We start from the raw sequence: 21,302 nt of genomic DNA on the forward strand, positions 1-21,302 counted from the left end.
ACCCACAAACCACGAGATCATGACCTGAGCCAAAGTCTCATGCTTAACCAACTGGGCCACCCAGGTGCCCCAAGAATCAGGGTTTTAAAGAGGGTCTAAGACTAAAGAAACAGACAGGAGTAAGCATATGCTTTTGTCATTAACAGAAAGAAGAAACTCTAAAAGAGAGGTTATCTGGGGCATAAAGAATGAAAAAGTCATTCTGGGACATGCTAAATTCATTAGGTCAAGAAGATATCCAGTTATGTTTCAAATAAAAAAAATTAATATAGTTTTGAAGACTGGGTTAAATAAATAAGTCATTTGGCATGTGTTGGTATAGAGTTGATAGCAGAAGTCATGGATGTAGCTGATGCAGAGAAAACAGAAGAGGCCCACAGCCAATGCATCCAGCCAACCTCCTCAGGGAGGGGAGATGGAAGTGTTCAGAGAAATTGGTAGAACACCTAGCAAAGTATACACCAAACATGAAAAGAATTTCAAAACAGCTAACGTGAACAAGAGTGTCAAACGTTACAGAAAAAAAAGGGAAAGAATAAAGACTTTGCAGTTAGTACACCACTGGGAAACAGTGGATGGCCCTCTGGGTGTGAGAACAGTTTCAACAGAGGATGGAAGACAGAAATCAGGCCACAAGGGGTTGTGGCCTGAGTGAGGGGGTAGAAAGTAAAAGCAAGATCTTCTGTAATTATTCCACATGCACAAGCACGTCCAGATATACACAAATCTCTTATAAAATAATTAGAAGTCAAATCAGCAAATATAATAATAATAATAATAATAATAATAATATTTATATGCTTTTACCTTCTTGTGATTCTTGTAAACATTTCTGTGGGCAAATCCTTTTCCACAAAGCTTGCATTTGTAAGGTTTATCTTCACTGTGTATTACTTTGTGGGCGCCCACTTGATCAAGCCTCTTGAAAGATTTATTACAAATCTCACAATTATAGGGTCGCTTTTCTGTGAAAAATGAGTGGAGACAATCTCACATCTATATAAAGGTAAAGGATAAAAAGGGAAACAGCCTTACCTTATATTACTTCTAATGGACTAGTCAACTGAAACATGATTCAAACAACTGAAAAAAATCTACTTACCAGTCCATTTCTGTTAGACATGTGACCCTATTCACAAAAGAAATATGAACTTGTTCTTTCAGAGACTTATTTTTGTAAACTAAATGTGTAAAGTAGCTTAGATGTAAGAATGAAGCTCAAATTCAAGGAAAAAAAAAAATCCTATTTCCAGATGAAAAATGTGCTGATAGTATGAGTTTAAACCAAGGTCACAACTTCAAACGCTAAGAGTGTTCTGACAGTGATAAAAGTAAATGACAGACCTGCCTCCTACTTGAACAAGTGGAACTCATATAGGCAAAACTTCAATTCTCAACAGAAAGCTTCAATTCTCTACGTACCTAGGTTGTTGTATAGAACCCATATTTATGCAACGTTAACGAAATGTTGACCACTAGATGCAAAAAATACTATTTGTTTCAAACAAAGCATATCTGAAGGCCACCAGTTTTTGATCTCCTATTTTCATTTGCCAAAATATATATAGCCATCACCAAACAAAGTGGATATGTAAAAACATTCTAACCTCAATGGCCTTAAATTATAGACGTTCCAAACTCTAAAAGGAGACTTCATAAAGCAAAATTTATTTTCAGACCTTATTCTTTTTAGTCTGTATAACAGACCTATTACTCAAACTTGCTTAAAATGAAACTACAGCTTTAAAAACTTATATTCTCAAAATGTATTTATAAATTTCTCATTAACATTTATTAGTACCTTAGTGAGAATGTGAAAGTATCTAGAAAAGCAGAAACTGTAATTGTTGAATCCCTCCTAAAAGTCAGACCCCCTGCTAGCGCAGTACATAATGATCTCATTTAACCTTCACAGCAATTCTGAAAGGTAGGGCCCTTTTCACAGATAAAGAACAGAATCTAAGGCTCCAGGAGGAGTAGACAATAAATTAAATGGTGATTCTGAAGAGCTTTGATATCACTTAGTCCAATCACTTTGGCTTTATAAATAAACTGAGGTCTAGAGAGGCTAAGTAACTTGTTCAAAATCACACGGCTAGTTACTGGCCAACCTAGAACTAAAAGCCAGGTCTCCTGATTACTATTCTCGGAGATCCTGAAAAGGACAAAGTGAATCTTTTGTAGTGATTTCAATATAAATGAACAAATATGTATTTTACCTGAGTGAGTGATCATATGACGTTTTAGCTGATTAGCTGAAATAAATTTCTTCATACATTCTTGACAATCAAATATCTCATGAATCTGCAAAAGGTTAAGTTGACAGTTAGGTCAACTGTCAAGGCCAAATAAATTATACAGAACTCAAGTAAAAGTATAAATATGTGGATAGCTGCTATTGCAATATCTATGTATATTGTAATTCAGCTCTGCTTTATTCACACTATCTTATATAAATTGAAAATGCAGTGAACCTGTTACCTAATAAAAACAAACAATTAAAAGAAAATACAAGATTGCAGCACACTATTTAAATATGTGGTATAGTTGACCTATTTAGTGCATATTAAATTTCTACACTCTGTAAAAAGTTATACCTAACTGACACGAACTCTTTTTGTTATGCACAAATTTGGATTTGGAAATATAGAATCTGTATGTGATAATATTCCCTTTACAGTAGTGAAACTATTTTAAATTTAAATGTATATAGTACAGAAAAAAACATGAATTACCATGAAAGACAAGAAGATATAGGATTCCGAAAAACATTTAGCTCAAAGTAAAATTCTTACATGATAGGAAGACCACAATAAAAAGAAAAGATCAAAAACTATAATAAGTAGGGAATATGACTTTATCAAACAGCTGGCTAATAAGTATTACAACTGAATATTAACTTTAGCTCTTTCCCTCTAAGACACTAAACAGAGAAATTGTATAGGTGGTATGAAAAGTAGAAACCCAGTTTATTATCAGAAACAATGCACAAAGTTCTAAGAGGAATGTATTGCAAGAAGCCTCATATTAGAAATGTTGATCACCCCCAATGAACAAGAGCATCACACTGTTTTGCTGAAGATTCTAAAATAGTTCTGGTGAAGTTATATTTGCTTCAACCTCACTAAAGGTAAAGCCCACAATAGTAAACACCAGAGAAGCAAAGGCCCTTGTGCAGAAAGACAAGGTGCTGTGATTACCCCTGCAGAATAACGAGGGCCACTGCAGAGTGAAGTCAAGGCAGAGGGCCAAGAACTGAGTGAGTCATGAGTAGAAGACTGGGTTGTATCCTGGTAATTGGCTCCCTCGATCTAAGTGGCCATGGAAGAACTCAAAACAGAGAGACTGAAAAGAGGGGACAAGGCAGGGAAACAAAAGCTAGGGAAAATTACCAGGTCCCACGTCTGAGTCTGGGACTTCATTCGATGCCCAACCTCACGGCAGGTCTGAGGCTGCCAATCCACCTTCTGCCTTTGTCAGATCTGATTCTTGGTGAGTCAGAAAACTCAGTTGGGAAAAGCACAGAAAATGTATATAAACAAGGCAGAAGCAGAATGATGTTATTCCACTAGAGTCTGACTTACACCTCTGCTTATATGCAGTGTCATCTATTCTCAATTAGTGAATATATGGAGTCCAAAGCATTCTATGATTCCTCAGGCAAAAAATGTGGGACCCACACAAGTACTCAGAAAGCAAGTACTACACAGTTAGGAGTAAAACTTTCAGCCTGAGCCATTTTAAAGACAGTCTGTTCAGTCATCAAAGACCTTCACATGGTTTTGGTTCAACACCTATGCTTAAGGAGCAGTATTATGTGTATTGTTTATTTAAAGATAGTAAGAACAGATTTATATTCTTAAGCTCTATGTTTCTGTAATATATGTCTTTTATAATAACAATATCTCCTAAAAAAGATTATGTGCTTTCTGAGCCATACATAAATGAAAATATATTTAGTGTATTTTCATTTTAATATAAAACTTATATTAATACATAAAATTTTTTTAAATTATTCATCCATATGTAAAGTGTTAAATGTTAAATAAAATACTGCAGAATAGTACCCATGTTTTTTCACTTCTTAACTCTCACGGCTCCTGAAACATGAAACACTTTTAAAGGTTCAGTTGAATTAATTTTCCATAATTATAAAACAGAATATTCACTGTATATGAAAGCACTTTTGCATTGCCTATGTTATTTATAGTGGAAAATTCAGGCCACAGCTATCTTCAAAAATCCTAAAAAAGCTTAATAAAACAACCAAATTTGGTAATACTATTTATTTACACCTAATGATAAATAAAGCACAATTTTCAAAATGTTCAGCTTACTAATTGATATGGAGCATATTAAATTACAATTTTGAAGTCCCTAAATAAACAATTTTCAAGAAGGGCTATAATATGTCTTATTGTAACATAAAATAGTATATAGTAATGTAAGATACTATTCCAGACTATTATGTAATTTGGCATATTCATACAGCACCCTCTACTGGCAAGGTTAAATACTGCAACCAAACTCTATTAGACATTCAACATACCCAACTATTAAGAACAGAATCAGAAACGGAAGTCAACAAAAGCTGTCTATGGATTCAGAAAGGCTAAATTAGATGAGCCATGCTGTAATGAAGGAAGTGCTGCATTCAGCTAATAAGTTATTAACATTCTGCAGAGATAACTTGGGTGCCGTGTTCTACCATCACCAAGTAGTATTTGGCTCTACCAAGACATTCCTTGGGGAAAAAGTTCTTATATTATGAAGAAAATAAATGGAAAAGAGAACACTTTTCAGAAATAGGCCCCACAAGCAACTTTGTTGAAACACTCTGTTTAGTACAATCTTTAATCTGGTAAACTATCTTAAATTTCAACTTCTTAAGATGTAAATAGACCAGGGAAAGAAATCATAGAATTATACAAGTAAGAAGATATTTAGAAAATATCTACTAAATTGGATTTCATCTTTTTGCCTCAGACTAAGATTCTGCTTCAGAAGCCATAGGGATGAAGTGAGCAGTGCAAATACTAAAATTAGAATGTTACAGTGAAGATTAGCATGGCCGGTGCACAAGAATTATATGCAAATTCTTGATGTGTTCTACATGTTTAAACAATCCTATTAGAAAACCATTTAGAAACAAACAAACAAAACAGCTCATGGCACTTGGAGAAAAAATTAAAAAGCATGGACCCATTCAAGTCACATTTAATAAAAGAGAGAACAGAGGCCCAATGTTACATGGAGTGTTAGGGACAGAAGATGACACCCACTGTCCTCACTCTCAGTCCACCGCTTGTTCCGTTATTTCTCCCTGAGGATCAAAATCACCCAACATATAAAATACAATCTTGGACATCTTTGGAATCTAACTATCTTGTGTGTTTATAGATTAAACCCACAGCACATAGTTAGAACTATCAGATTGAATACCATGAATTCTAAAGCCATTCAGGTTACTTTGGAATATATCTATATACAATAAAGAGATAAATTCATTTTGTAAACCATAAGAAAAGTAAAATTTTATATTCACTAGTACTATATACTCTCTTCAATATTAAATCACTAAAAGAAAATATTATACACTCCTAGATATTCTGAAAAGTGATGTGAAATTAAAAAATAATCATTTATCTGATAATATAATATAATATAAGAGTTCTTCTAGAATTTGTCACAATAAGAACAAAAATCTAAATTTTATTTTAGCTCTATTCTACTGTAAATTCTATTAAATAGTGCTAATGTTGTTAAGGTTAATAACCCCGGTATATTTATCAGGTTAACCTTTCACATTAAATTTGTAAGTTAGTAATAAGTTTTATGTTTATTACAAAATGCATTAAATTTATTTTCTTCTAATATAATCATTTGTTTCTGCTAACAACACTTTGACATACTTGCACATTATTTTTAGTTCTTTAAAATAAGGAGCTCTTGTCTTTGTTTTGTCGGACTTTACTATAAGATGCATGCATTTTAATAGCTAAATGCCATTGCAGGGCATATTATAAATCCACAAAACTTATATGTTTCCATCAAATACATAGTATTTCCTGAGCAAACAGCAACTAAAAAAGCTTGAAACTCAAAATATACTTTTACAAGAGCTCACTTTTCTGCATATCAGTCTGGCATTTTAGAATATGCTAATGTATAAATTGATGACAAAGCTCTGTCTTTATAAAAAAATCAATTAAAAATTTTCATGGCAGGCTCTATAAATGACTAAAAGGTCTTACACTCTGATGAGCATTAATCTTCATCTTACTGACCTTTCTATGTTCCTGTAGGCTTGATGCTGAAGAACACTTTTTATTGCACACTGAACATATGAGCTTTTTCTTAGGATCGCCTAAAATGCAAATAAAATATCATCATGATTTAAATGAGAATATGAAGAGCATCAGATACAATGTTTCTAGGTGATATATAATTTCTAAACAGGTATTTCATCTTAACAAGATGTTATACAAGTTATTCTAAGTTATTCTAAGTTAACAACTTAGAATTCCAAAAATGTTCAATGTTATAGTCATAGCCATTAAACTGGATTTAAACCCTTTCTTTTTAAATTTGAAAAATATTCAGCATGATATACCACTTTCTACATATATAAAATAGGCATTTCACCTTTCCATAAACTAATGTAGAATTAAAAAAGAAAAAGCACACTTACATGAAAAATTGTAATTTAAATTAATCAAATGTGTTTATAAAAGAAAAAAATGGTTTTATTAATTCATAAGTTGATTTTGCTACTTGCTTTAAATTTTTTTTTTAATTTTTTTTTTAACGTTTATTTATTTTTGAGACAGAGAGAGAGCATGAACGGGGGAGGGGCAGAGAGAGAGGGAGACACAGAATCGGAAGCAGGCTCCAGGCTCTGAGCCATCAGCCCAGAGCCCGACGCGGGGCTCGAACTCACGGACCGCGAGATCGTGACCTGAGCTGAAGTCGGACGCTTAACCGACTGCGCCACCCAGGCGCCCCACTTGCTTTAAATTTTAAGAGAATATTTCATTTAATCCTCTGTTTTTTAAGATGGAATTTGTAGATTATTCTTTCCAGCACTAGATTCCTACAAAATCTATGAGCATATACTTTCTCATATTAATGTCAAAAACCAGAATAAACCAAAATCAAGTACATCAAAACATTATATCAACATTTGTATTATTATACAAATCAAAACAAGACCAATTTTGTCTTCTTACACAGTGATTACAGTAGCTCATTTCATATTTCAAATTTCACAGTGGTTATAGAAATGAAGACTCAATAAAACATTTTTTTTCAAATATGATGTAATATCATCTGCACTACCACAAATAATCACAGAGTGGTTTCTTCAACTTTTAATTAATTTCAAATACACAAATTTGTATATTTGAAGTAATCAAATAATATGACGAACCACCATGTACCCACACCTGGCCCCAACAATGACAAATCCATGGCTATTCTTGCCTCAACCTCAACCTCAACCCCATCTACTTCCCCATTTCTCTATTATTTTGAAAAAACTCCAAGACATTAAAAAAAATATTACAAGATGATTTTATTTTATTATAGGACTGTGATTATACACTTTTAGAAAAAGAAAGTATGAATTTGTTCTTATTATTTAAGTTACTTGTTTCATATAATGCACTATTTTTAGCATGCTGAATGTTACAGCCAAGAAAATTTTTCATAGTGATTGACAAAAAATATGGCTACTAAAGGAGAAAATTCTCCCCAGCAAAATGAGTATCTCTATACATATAGATTACATACACGGCAGGGGAGGGGGGCACAGAAGAGGAATATTCCTTCTTTTCTAGCTTGCACTAGCTGGCATTTCCCTCTTTCAATTCATAATCTTTTGTTGCTCTGTCTTATCCCTCATACCGGCTGTTCTTTAAGACTAGACCCTATCCTTTCCCTGAGGGAGAGAAGAGAGATAGAACTGAGACATTCCCAACCACACCTCTTCCTTTATCCTCATGTTCCTGCTACTGTCCCTACAGCTGGAATCACAGGCAATGCACCATACCCCCATCCCTACTCTCCAAACTTTTCCCTCCTCCTGTCGTCTTCTATTCTTCATCCTAGAATTGGAATCCAAGCTCTTCTGAGAAAAAAACTAATTTTTTTTTTGTGAGAGAGAGAGAGAGAGCACATGCAAGCATGGGAGGGACAGAAGGAAGGACAGAGGAAGAGGAAGGGACAGAATGCCAAGCAGGCTCCGTGCTCTGCGGGGCTCTATCTCACAACCATGAGATCATGACCTGAGCCGAAATCAAGAGCTATATGCCTAACCAACTATGACACCCTGGAGCCTGAAGAAAAAAAAAATATTTTAAAAATTTATAACAATTTGCCTGAGAGTGCAGACAAATGTTATCTCCCATAAATACAAAATTTCTTAGTTTTAGCATCCATAGACTCTAAACAAAAGAAAAAAATGGAAGTGGGTTAAGGAAGTCAGGCCCTTCATTCTCTGTTTCCTCTTGGGTAACTATGAAGGTCGTCATCACTCTACCAGCTTCCCTAGGTTGAAGGACAACAGTATCTACAAAGCCATAACTAGACTTTATACTATTTTAGTTTTGCTATATTCAGGTAAGTCTGATTTTTTTTTTTTTTTTACTTTCAGATTCAACTTTCAAAACCATTCAGGAACACATTATTTACAATAGTAGGAGATGTATGAAAAATTAACACAACCCTAATGAATACATAGTCACCTAAGTACCGCAAGTTTCAGTACAATGTGGGTTAAGTGTGCTTTCAGGTATAGAAGGTTCTACAATCATATGTGTGAACACTGCTTTGTTTGCTGTTCTGATGTGAAATATTCTTTCTCCAAATGTGTATGTATCTCATAGAAGAAAAGGGAGAGACAAAAGAGGGACTATGAATGAAAGACAGATTGTATACCAATCTCAACAAAAATTGTGCATAGTGACCTTTGGCTAATATTGTACATTCCATATTTTGTATGTTTCCACAACACAGAAAAATAAAAAAAAAAAAACTTCCTTTTATAAATTATTTACTACAAAGTCAACATGAGTTTCCAGAATCAGTAATATTATAATATCCAAGGCCAATTACAAGAAGCCTCACAGAAATTATGCTTATAGCACAGCCTGAAGACCACATGCCCAAATAAAAAGAATGCAAGTTTCCAGAGTTTCAGTATGCATCTGGTTTTTTACTTAGTTCAGCAAAGTTAACTTTAAAAATGACATGAAAGATTTGTTATAATACATTGCAGACAAAGATGGAGAAAATTAAGAACAGCATTTTAAACATAACAGCTTAAAAAAAAACTATGAAGACAGGTCTATCAAAAAGTTATGCTTGCCTTTTGTAAGCATAGTGAAGGCCCAAGTTTAATGAATTCAGGAAAATGCCATCCTCCCTAAATCAGCCATATATTCTTCAAAAGGAAAGAAAGAAATCAGAACAATGTAAAGTCCTATTGATAATCATCCTGAAGCTGTATTTTGCATGGCCATACTTTCTACCACCCAGAACTTTCATAGACAGCTTACCCTAAATATGTAGTCCAAGCAATGATGCAAAATAGGAGGCAGTAGACACACTCATATTAGCTGCTATAACTTTAACATTAAAGGAGATACTTTTTGGACAATGAACAAACATAGGATACAGAAGCTGAGTACTGATTATCCTGTTCTCCTGAATGTGGGAATAAACAAGATGGGAGAAGAGAAATCCACTTTCCTCATGTCCAGAAAGACATCTTTCCACACATTTCCCAGAAGCCAAGTGCAAATGTAAACATGTGCGAAAAGCATAGGCACAGAAGGATATGAGGAGTTCCATGAGCCTCAGCCTCTCTTAAGGAAAAGACACTGAGGAAGTGAAAAGTTAACTCTGACGATACAGCCATCTGTTCAACTCCGTGCAACAGATTCGATCGCTAAACCAAAATACATTTACCATGTGCTAAACAGATAAAATCTAAGTGACAGTCAAATTTTATAGGGGTTTTATTGTTTAGCTGGCCATTAGAAGGAATTCAAATAATATCTGCTTTATTAATCCCGATACATTAAATTCCCATGTCAAAATGCAGTAATTTTCTCCAATATGAGAGAAATATAAATTTAAAAAATAGATTTTTACTACAAAACTTTAAGGCACAAGAGCATCATTTAATAGTTTTAAAATGTATCTACTAAAAGAGAAATTTCATATTTCACACTTAAATTGTTATTTAAAAACATTAATTTTTAATATACCTGACTACCAAGCTCAAGTAGATTCTAGCTTAGGTTTCCAGTTATGATTAATTCAGATATCCGAAAAATGAAAAATACTGCTGAAATCAACTTAAAAAAGAAATGGTGCTCAGAGAAAGAAAAAAGTCCACTGCAAGAGCTCCACATCTGTGTGAGCATAATGTCAAAGCAAGCTCTCTCCTCGAGAGCAAGAATTAAAAACAGATCACGGCAGCCTGGGGAGAGGAAGCCCCTTTAAAAATGACCCTCCAGTGATTTCTCACCAGCATGGACATTTTCCTGGTGTCTTCTGAGGGCATCCTTGCTCTTTAGCCTCTTTCCACAGCTGTCGGCCTTGCACACAAACCTGGCATCTCCCCGGCAAGTCTCCTGGTGCTGCTCAAAACTACAAAACAACCAGGAGAGGGGAACAGGGAGAAGAAATGGTGAAGACATATCTTATGAAGTCTAACAGCACAGCAGGCTTTTGCAATGCATGCTCTCTAGTAGAGTTTCTGGGTCATTTCATGCATTACCTGGGCAGGTAAAAAGGAAAGCACTTATCTTGTAGCCATGTGATACTTAATCACTAAGAAGCATAAAAAGCATGCCTGCCAAAAATGACCCACAATTATATAACAGCCATGTGATAACTCAGACACAAAACCTCGATGCTGAATTGAAGGAAGAATTGCAAACAGAGCACTGAAAACTTCGTGAAGAATCCTTCAGACTGCTTTTCGCTGTGCACTGAAGAACGCTGAGGGGGAAATAGAAAAAAACAAAAAGAAATAAAAACTGGATGTGTAAGACAAAAACTTATGAAAAATATCTCTACTTTAAATAAAATCCTGCTGGTGGTCTCTGTTTTCATTTTGTTTTTTGTCCCTTTAATTTTTGGTAGTACCTAATTTAACTATAAGACCCGGCCAAGCAAAAGTATCTTTGGTGTAGTCTCAATAAAAGCTGACTAGAATGCAGTTTTAACATCTAGTCTCTAAAAAGTATATAGCCCTGGCTTGTTTTTTTTTTCAAGAGCCTATAACAAAATTTCCAAATGTTTAATCTCTTGCTATTATAATTTTTTTAAGTTTTGAGCAGAAATTTTTCATCTCAAATTTCAGAAGCAAAAGTAGATGCATATATTAAAATAGTAAACATGAAAGCTTTCTTCCTCATATACAAGGTGACATTCTTAAAATAAAAAATATACGTATCTAATTTCTCACTTTTAATAATTAATGATGCTGTAAAATATTTAAGTAAAAAGATAAATTTATATGCTGTTAATATAAAGAGTCAAAATAATAAAGGGTACCGAGCAATGTGTGGGATCGTTTAATTCATCTTCATGTGACAGCCTATATCTATTCATCTTTAAATTATTCCTCCTAAGTTGCTAAGAAATAAACAGTGCTTCCCCAAGTGTCCCCGTATTCTTTATTCTCTAAACTCTCTTCATTTCTTAAAACTCTTCTTTCACTGATTTCAGAGGGAATATCAAATGCAGACAACTGAAACTTGATCTGTGACCTCAGAGCACTAAATTATGCATAAATGAATTTCTGAATAGTAAATCAATGAGCTTGATTTGATATTTAGTGGCAAGTAAATAAATGGACAAAGACTTATTAGCATAAATAATGTTTACTTGTTGGAAGTTCATAATCAGAATGTTTCAAAAATCACCATATTATACTAAGAAAAGATAAGTTAATGACAATGACAATATAGAATGCTTACTTTCTTCCTCCCCACCCCCCCCCGTCTCCATCACTGACACCCACACACACACACACCCACACACACACGTATAAAACAAATCAAATAGAATAGTTAAAAACAAAAATGTTAGCTTATAATTTTAAAGATATTCTTTGCTGTACGCACTGTCTTTGCAAAGCCTGCTTAACTGGGAATTTCTTCCCACAGTTCTTGCACTTAAATTCTTTCTCCTCTGTAGGTTTCTGGTGCAATGTCTGAAGGTGCTCAGCAAGAATTTCCTCACTGGTAAAACTCGAGTCACACTGGGGACAAGCATAGTCCTCTTTACAGCCAAGGCAATCTGTACATTTACAAGGAAGCAAATTTATAAGACAAAAATTAAGAGCCAAGAACTGTTCAGTTTTATCCTCATTTTAAAATCAAAATTGTGTTTAATAGTATCAGAAGAATAAATTCTTATTATCTCTCTGAGTATTATTAATGTTGTCCATGAAAAATAATAGGAAGTGTTACTAGAAGTACCTTATCTTTTAATTCACTTCATTGGTGTTTCAGCAAATTAATACAAAATCAAAATCAATTTTTAATTTACCCTATAATGTTAACTTTTCACATGAAAGAGTTATTGCAAATGTGGAATGAGAAAGCAAAACTTTTCCCTGAAACAGGTCATCTTGAGTTCACTGAGTTCACAAAGAGAAAAAATCCAACCAAGGCAAAGCTATGTGGAATTACTAAGGGGAATCTCACGTACATGTGAAAGAGACTGAGGCCATAAAGACAGAACTCATTACGGCAGGTGTCGTGAGATTCCATGGTCTCTCTGGCTTGTCAGTCCCTAAGGACTGTCATGGCTCCACCCAAATTTCTCAAAGTGCACTATTTACATCACATTTTCTTTTCTGATTATTAAATAAGATTAGATTTAGAAAATTCAGGGAATATGAAGAAAATAAAAATTACCAATAATCTCATAATGAAGAGACAACCACTTAATATATTCTCAAGCCTGATTTGCCTTTTGTCCATTCATATTTTATAGTCTAAGAATAACTACATTTATGATCATACTTTGTATTCAATTTCATCTGTTGCTCTTTTTTTCCATTTAACATTTTCCCAAGTCAAATAAAAAAAAAAACATAATTATTTACTAAGCTCTCCATTGTTTGACATTGGAGTGGATTATTTGTTTCTTTTTGCTGGTGTTTTGGTTGCTCTGTTTGTGTTCTGGCCTTTTTTGGGGGAAGGGGTGCTTTTATTAAATAACAGCTGATATCTAAAATAAAAATAGCAATAATGTATGTACCTGATTCATATGTTTTCAAAATCTGTTTAAGTTTCTATTGATTATTTTTACAAAAGTAAAAACAATTTGCAATTTGATATTTGTTAACTAAAGAAAAATCAGGGTGATAATAAATAAACAGGAGACCCATTTTTAAGCTAAAATAGTGGACACAGTAATAATATGCCCTGGAGGTGGGGGAGGGACCTTAAAAAATAAATACAAAAAGTATAGCATAGGGAATGTAGTCAATAATATTGTAATTCACATAAATAAATATTCCCCAAAAAGAAAATACAGAATAACACAAAAATAATACCTATTACCCAAAGTCTGAAATTTGAAACAGCAAAATACATATTTGAAAGATAGAACAGAAAGCCTGTCCTCATCTTTCCCTTAAATAATCCAACTAAAATAAAGAAACAGAAGCATAAGCTAGCAATGCTAGGAATGCTTATACTTTCTCAGCCAGTGACATATAGTTGGAGTAGAAAATTCATATGAAAGATATTACTACCATGGTGACTAAAGAAATCAGTGTCACTTCTTGAAGCAGATTTGCTAAAGAAAATGAAAAAAATACTCTATGGTAACTTTCAATCTATTACAAAACATGAATACCTTTAACATCATTCATATTTCCTTCAAATCCCATCAGGAGTAAAACACAATAAAATAGAAACAAGCCCCAATAATAATTGATTATTCCCCAGCAGATGGCAAACAAGTGACATCTCCTGGATTACAGGATTGATCTAAGCAGATCAGACCTCCCGTCAACATTTTTGGTTACCCAACTAGAACAACCTAACAATCCTGCAGGCTTCTATGCTCAGAACAGAAAGAGATTTCCAGAAGTTCCAGATTCTCAAAGGATCTCAAACAAGAGGGAGGCCCAGGAAGAGTCCATTAGGATCCAGCAGTACCCTCTGCACACCTCTGCACTTGCCTTTCCCCATGTGCAGATGAGAAAGTAAAGTCTCAAAGAGTTAGTGACTTGCCGGGTACAAGACTGATGAGTGGCAGACGCAGGGCTGGAGCACAAAACTCCTCATTCCTAGCCAACCCACTGTACCAGTGAGAGCAGTGAGAGTCAGGAGCTGGTGCTGACCTTGGCAGCTCTACAGGGCACATGGATCACCCACACCCAGCGTTCTCCTCCTGCTAGAAGAAAGATGTGCTTACAGCTGGCTACTCTCTGAGAGTAGTTTTCACAAAAGCTAACTTTATTTTGAGAACACCTTATTATAACACAACTATAAGTCAACTGCAGTTCAAACTATATTTCTTCTACAACTTCTATGGTCTCAGATCACCAATTAGAGGCAATACCTTTTCTGCCAGCTGTTGATTGTCCTTTAGAATTTTTAACTTCCCCTTCTTTGATCATTGTTATAATTTGCTGTTCTTCCTCATCAGCCTCCATGTCACTGTCCAGGTAGCCAATCAGAAGTTCTGTATCTGTTTCTATGTCTTCAATTGCCAAATAGAAAATGTTTTCTCCTTCCTGAGACAAAATTAAAAAATATGCTATTGTATTACAAATATATCTCAATAATTTAAAAAATGTTGAACCATTTGTTTGTTTCTAATAATAATTAAGAAATAATTTTAAGATACATTGAGTACCAGGTTCCCATTAAAAGTTACTATTCTTTTTTTTTTATATCTCCAACAGATCCAGATACTGAAAAAGGAAACTGACAGTATTCAGTCACCCAGCAAATAAAGTACAAATATATATTACAGATAGTGACATTTATATATATCAAATGAAAGGATACTTAAATTACTAAAAGTGAATTTCACATTGTTAATTTGCCTAATGTCATAACATTTTGGGGATGCCTGTAAATGCAGCAGAAAGAAGTCTGTTAAGTAATGGTGTCACTTCTGCACAGAGAGCAATGAGATATCAATGATCTAACTATGATTAATATTAAATCCAAAACCGGAAGAAAAAAAAACTTTCAAGTTATAACATAAGCCATAGGAACTGCAAACAAACCCTGAAAGAACTTCCAAAACCCTAGACCAGAAATAGAAAAAAAAAAGACCAGGTGGGGCACCTGGGTGGCTCAGTCAGTTAAATGTCCAACTCTTGATTTCAACTCAGGTCATGATCTCCTGATTCACGGATCCGAGCCCCGAGTCAGTCTCCGCGCTGACAGTGCAGAGCCTGTTTGGGATTCTCTCTCTCTCTCTCTCTCTCTCTCTCTCTCTCTCTCTCTGTCCCTGCCCCACTCATGCTCTCTCCCTCTCAAAATAAATAAATAAATAAACTTAAAAAAAAGAAAAAACAACCAGGCACCTGGGAAGTTCAAAGTATTAACTGAATCATCATGTGTACCTAAATCCCACTAAAATGACAGAAGAGAGAAGAAAAGAAAACAAGTTTTCACTAACAACACAAAAAAATTCTGCAGAAAATTCTAGGAGATTAGAAATCAGGTTTGAAATGATAGATAATTACTGCAGAAGAAATCTCAACCCATAACAGACACAAGAAAAATACTACAAAGAAGAACCTACTTCCCAAGGAAACCCCAGAGGAACTTCACACTTGGAATGAACTGGTACAAAAAGCCCCTCTGGGCCTTCGGCCAATCACCAGGGAAGCCAGAACTGGGGCTGCTTAGCTCGCTGTCCCCAAGAGAAACACCCAGAATTGCTGTCTCTTACATAGCTGAGGATTTGTTCTGGGACGGCTCCTACTTTGGCTGCTGAGGATAAAGAGAAGCAAAACATAGTCTGAATTTATTGAACCTTGATGGTAGGCAAGGGGAGAAGAGGACAAGAACAGTGAGCTCCACCAAGGAGTGAAATTTAGTAAGGGAGAGAACATAGAACAAAGCCTTCTCTCTTGCATTATCACCACAGCACTTGCGTTAAGCAGGAGGAGACAGAGGAGAAGGGGGAAGGGAGAAAGTGAGCTGGGGAAGGGAAACTGGAGGACGAGGAATGTGTAACATATGTATGTGTGTATGTGTATATTATGTACACACAAGCAGAACCCCTGTGAAAAGCTGGGAAAAGATGCAGCAAACTATTATACAGTTATCATTTGGAGGCTGGGAGAAAGAATAGTTTATATTCCACTGTTTCAGGTTTTGTTTTGTTTTGTTTTTTACAACAAACAATCTTTGTAATCTTTAAAACGGTATATATATATATACTATTCCATTCCATGGAATTTTCTAATACGTATTAGAAAATTCCATGGAAAAGACAAAAATGATCATTAAATTCATCGTTATGGGGCAAGAAAGGTTTGATTCAAAAGTTCAAAGCACTGAAGCAAATCTAACCATCAGCTATAGTTAATTAAAGGAAGTTTCTATATTTACAGCATCCTTGCAATTTTTGTAACTTCAAACCTCCAGAAACCTAAAGTGATTTCTAATTAAGAACACAATTAACTTCTATTCAATTGTTACACTTTGTGGAAGAAAATAAACAAACCAACCAACAAAAACTATGCAGACATTCAGCACAAGAGAGGTCTCTTTTTAAATGAACTCAGAAGTGGTAACTTCCAGGGTTTGGAAACCACTTGTTAATAGTTACCAAAAGCAACAAAGGACTCACCTAATGAAGATTTCAGAACACAGTCATAAATCTTAGTGCTTATCTGATCAATATCCAATAAATTTAATTGAAGCATCTTTCCAGAATATTAATAATCAATTTTGTGATGGCCTTCATAGCACCAAGAAAAAATCATTTTTAATTTTAAAACATGATACCATTAACTTAAACTTCGGTCATAAGACACAGCATGCCATTCAGGGGCTCCATAAGAAAAGAAAATTTTAATATACCAGTTAAAACCTTGACTTAATAAAAGCAATAGCATTATACCCACCAAGGACCAACTACATGTTTTGTCTATATGCCAAAAATATGGTAAAAGGAATGTCATGGTATTACTCCAATCTACTTATTGAATAGAAATATCTAGATAGCTTTATTATATAATTCCTACTAGTGCCTAGCCAATTTGCTACCACAATAGTTTTAAGAAGTATCCTCTTAAATTGTTCCTTGCCTACACTTCACTAAGTTAATCACAACTTTTCATTATATTATTCTCTTTCTTCAAAACTTCCCATTGGCAGACCCTGCCAGATTCCTAATCTCTGGAGTTCTCTTGAACTCCAATATTCCTTACCTGTAGGCTCACCCCAGCCCCAATCGCCTGCCCTTTGGCAAGAAGGATTTAAAGGGTATTGACTCAAAGTCCTGGGATTCTAACCTTATGCTCCAGCTTTGATGACTGTTTTAATATTTTGATCCTGAAATTTACTTCTTATTACAGCTCTTATTTCCCATCTTCGGGTTTGTGGCTTTTTCCCCTGAACACAGTTCCTTCTTTTACATTTTAGGGGTTAGTGCCTTCCCTGACTCTGCCTGGGCTCAGGGTCCTGCTTATGGTTCCTGTTATGGGCTCCAGGTGATTTTGCTGAAAACCTGTTAGCTGCAAGAAGGCTGTTCAACATGATGATCTGTTCAAAACCAAATATTCCTCAGCCAGTGGTTTTCATTGCGTTGGGATACAACATAGAACGAGTGGTTTTACAATTATTATTCAGCTCTTGAATTTTTGTTTTTTAGTCTTGTTTCATTTTGCTTTATTTATTTGTATATTATTTTCAGCTAATTCTTATTTTAAAGTTTATTTATTTATTTGTTTATCTATCTATCTATCTATCTATCTATCTAGAGATACAGTTGAGGAGGGGCAGAGAGAGAGGGAGACAGAGAATCCCAAGTGGTCTCTGCACAGGGCTTGAACTCACAAACTGTGAGAGCATGACCTGAGCCAAAATCAAAAGTTGAACTCTCAAAAGACTGAGCCACCCAGATGCCCCTCGGCTAATTATTTCTACCGTAAGCTGTTTATACCATCAAAATGTCGCAGCCTACATGTCCAATAATATAAATTGGAAAAAATTAAATCCCTAACAATTGGTTTTAAAATTTACCAAATGTAATTTCTATAAAATAACATGTCATATATGTATCAATATAGTTAGATAAATATATAGATAGATAGGTAGGTAGATAATGTGCCCCAAAAAGAAAAATATATCAACAAACATGTTAACAGAACTTGTTTCTAAGTAGAGGTAATTCTAAGTATTTTGCAGAATCTCTTCTGCTAGTCCATAGAATTAATAAGTGTTACTTTTGTAATAAAATAAAATAATAAATAATAAACAAACCTGGTTCCTTGATACCAGAAAGCAGTGCTGCAGAGTGACTAAGGAGCACAGGCTTTTTTGGGCTGGCCAGGGTTCAAAGTCTCTTTTTATGATTAATTAATTAGCTGTATGACTGTGCAAAAAGCTTAATTTCTAGAATCACCAGTTTCTTCATTTGTAAAATGGAGAAAATAATTCCTATGTCATAGGTTAATTGTAAGGATAAAAGTGAAAATATTTGTAAAACCTAGTAAGGTGCCTGGCATAAATGATAAGCACTTATGAATGGTAGCAGCTATTATTATCATTACTATTATAACTATGCAAAACTTGAAAGCCAGTGGTTAAAATATTCACTTTTTTTCAAAATTTATTTCAACCCAACTGCCACATAACGTTGCTTTGACATTGCTGTTTTTGATAAATTCCATTTGGCCAAACTGCCCTCAGCCAAAATATAATTAAATTCCACTGCTTGCCTACCAGAGCTCTGAACTGCTTTGGATTTCTGGTTGTCACACTCTGTTCACTTGTTAACGTACTAAACTATATCTGAACTATACCTAAAAGTGACAAGCCATCTGCTTTGTCTGTGACTTGGGTTTCCCAAGACATGGGGCTTTCAAAGCTCAAACTGAAAGAGTCGGGGGCAAGCTAGGACAGTTGGTCACCCTAACTACACTCATCATGCTCTCCAAATTCTAAACTCTAAATTCTAAACTCCCACAGTCTCCAGCCCCAGCTCAGGATTCTCAACGTATAGAACCAGTCACATCCTCAAGTACAGCTCCAAAGGCTTATCAAATAGACTCCCATAATCTGAACCCACTTTGTCCTCTCATCCTCAACTGTCCTTCAAATGAACCTGCCTCCTGTTCTTCAGTCCAACTGGTATACTTGCTCTCAGAAAATACTGAATTTATTCCTGTGTTAGTACAATTGCAAAGATGCCACCTAGCCTCCTTGCTACAACTCCTCAGTGTCATCTGAGGCACACCTCATTTTCATCCTTCTCCATGAAACTCTCTAATCTACTGAATTAGGTTCCAGGAGTTTTCTCCATATATAATGCCTTAAGTTTATTGGGCACTTGCAATTTATTTCTGTTTTTTGTCATTTAATTCATATGACCAGTAAAATTCTAATACATGTTGATCTTATCTCTCCAATTTCCTCAAGGCAGCAAACAAGAATTACCAGGTATCCCCCACAGTGTAAGCTTTACTCATAACACTTGCTCACCATTTTACAAATAATGAATAGTGAAAGAAAAGAATAAAAAGAATATTAAAAGGCCGTGTCTACAACAGAAAAGTACTTATTAGTAAAAAGTTTACTGATATTTTCCTTTATTTACTTTTTGTGGTAGGCTATTACCATAATCCAGATAGTGGAGATTTAGGAGGATACATGTGGACAACGTAAGAAGAAGTCATGATTGTGACATTGGCAAAGGCACAATTCATTGTATTGAAAAGGTAGTAAGGAGTGAAAATTCAGATTATCCAGCCAAGACAACTAATGACTAATCAACACGATAGGAAATCATCTTCAAGATGCTTGAGGTTACAAACTGAAACTATACCAATGTGGAGAAAAAAAATTTTGGACTCCTATTCAATTATCAACAGAAGTAGGAGACAAGTGGTAAAGATGGAGAAAAGAAAACGTAATGAAATAGGAAGAATTCCATATTTAATATCTTCTCAATTAATTCTTCTTTACAAAAACCCTGATTCAGCCTTAACCTGTGTATCAACATCATTTCTGTAGAGCTCAATATACAAAGCTGAAAAATATAAAAAAATAATCATTTCCATAGTGAAATTCACAAAGCATATCTATTAATAGCGATCTAATAATAAAACTAAAAACATTTAAAATGAGACATAACTGGGCCACCTGAGTGGCTCCATTGATTAAGCATCTGACTCTTGATTTAGGCTCAGGTCATGATCTCATGGTTCAAGAGACTGAGCCCCACATCGGGCTCTGTGCTAACAACATGGAGCCTGCTTGGGAGTCTCTCTCTCCCTCTTTCTCTGCCCCTCCCCCACTCACATTCTCTCTCTCTCTCTCTCTCTCTCTCTCTCTCTCAAAATAAATAAACATTTAAAAAATACAAAAATACTTTATTAAAAATAAATAAAATGAGACATAACCATAATAGAACATTGCATTCCTATTTATTTACTCCCCTCTGAGGAGGGGGCTGCACCCCTGTGATGTGGCTCAGAGTGGCATCTGTGGGAGGCGTGTACTGTATCAGGTTTGACCAGGTGACTTGTACTGACCCATGAAATGTGACTGGAAGTGAAGTGAACCATGTCCAAGAGAAAGCTTTAAGAGTCATCATATGTTTGGGCCACTGCTCTTTCCCTTCTGCCAGAAAAATGCATGTCTCTGGTCAATGCTGTTACTTTAGACACCATGGTTCACCACGTGGAACCGAATGGTGGAAAGAGTCAGTCTCCAGTAGCCCATACCTGCATGGACAATAACTAAATCCTTGTTGCTATAAACCACTAAGACTTTAAGGCTCCTAGGACAGTCTTCTTGGCAAAAGTTGACTGATACAATGATTTAAGAAAAATAATACTTTTAAAATTATTTTCTTGGTGAGTAAGAAGAAAACATCAAGGAGAATAGTGTGAAGCCGGAAAATGACAGGTATATTTAAAAGAGTGAATGGTGCAAAATAAGTTAATTTCATGTTTACAGTGCATTAGTCAAGCCCTATTAAAAAAATGGAAGTTTCAAACAAATGTAAATAAAATAATTTCTTTTCTAATCACAGCTGATAATCAGCCACACATCAAGGAAATTGTTTGA

General features: G+C 34.9%; 1 protein-coding gene and 1 pseudogene across 1 annotated transcript in view; one reads left to right on the top strand and one right to left on the bottom strand.

Moving 5' to 3' along the window:
- Positions 1-16,930, bottom strand: part of PRDM5 (PR/SET domain 5) — a 114,022-nt gene extending 97,092 nt beyond the window's left edge. The window contains exons 1-8 of the mRNA XM_049630048.1: positions 16,855-16,930; positions 14,599-14,847; positions 12,141-12,315; positions 10,918-11,010; positions 10,535-10,656; positions 6,288-6,367; positions 2,220-2,304; positions 808-965 (exon numbers count right to left, since the gene is read on the bottom strand). Of these exons, the coding sequence (XP_049486005.1) occupies positions 808-965; positions 2,220-2,304; positions 6,288-6,367; positions 10,535-10,656; positions 10,918-11,010; positions 12,141-12,315; positions 14,599-14,847; positions 16,855-16,930 (1,038 nt within the window). The remainder of the gene's footprint in view (positions 1-807; positions 966-2,219; positions 2,305-6,287; positions 6,368-10,534; positions 10,657-10,917; positions 11,011-12,140; positions 12,316-14,598; positions 14,848-16,854) is intronic.
- Positions 5,025-5,119, top strand: LOC125924127 (uncharacterized; annotated as a pseudogene).
- Positions 16,931-21,302: the final 4,372 nt, after the last annotated feature.

Source organism: Panthera uncia, chromosome B1, assembly GCF_023721935.1.
Source record: "Panthera uncia isolate 11264 chromosome B1, Puncia_PCG_1.0, whole genome shotgun sequence".
NCBI lineage: Eukaryota > Metazoa > Chordata > Mammalia > Carnivora > Felidae > Panthera > Panthera uncia.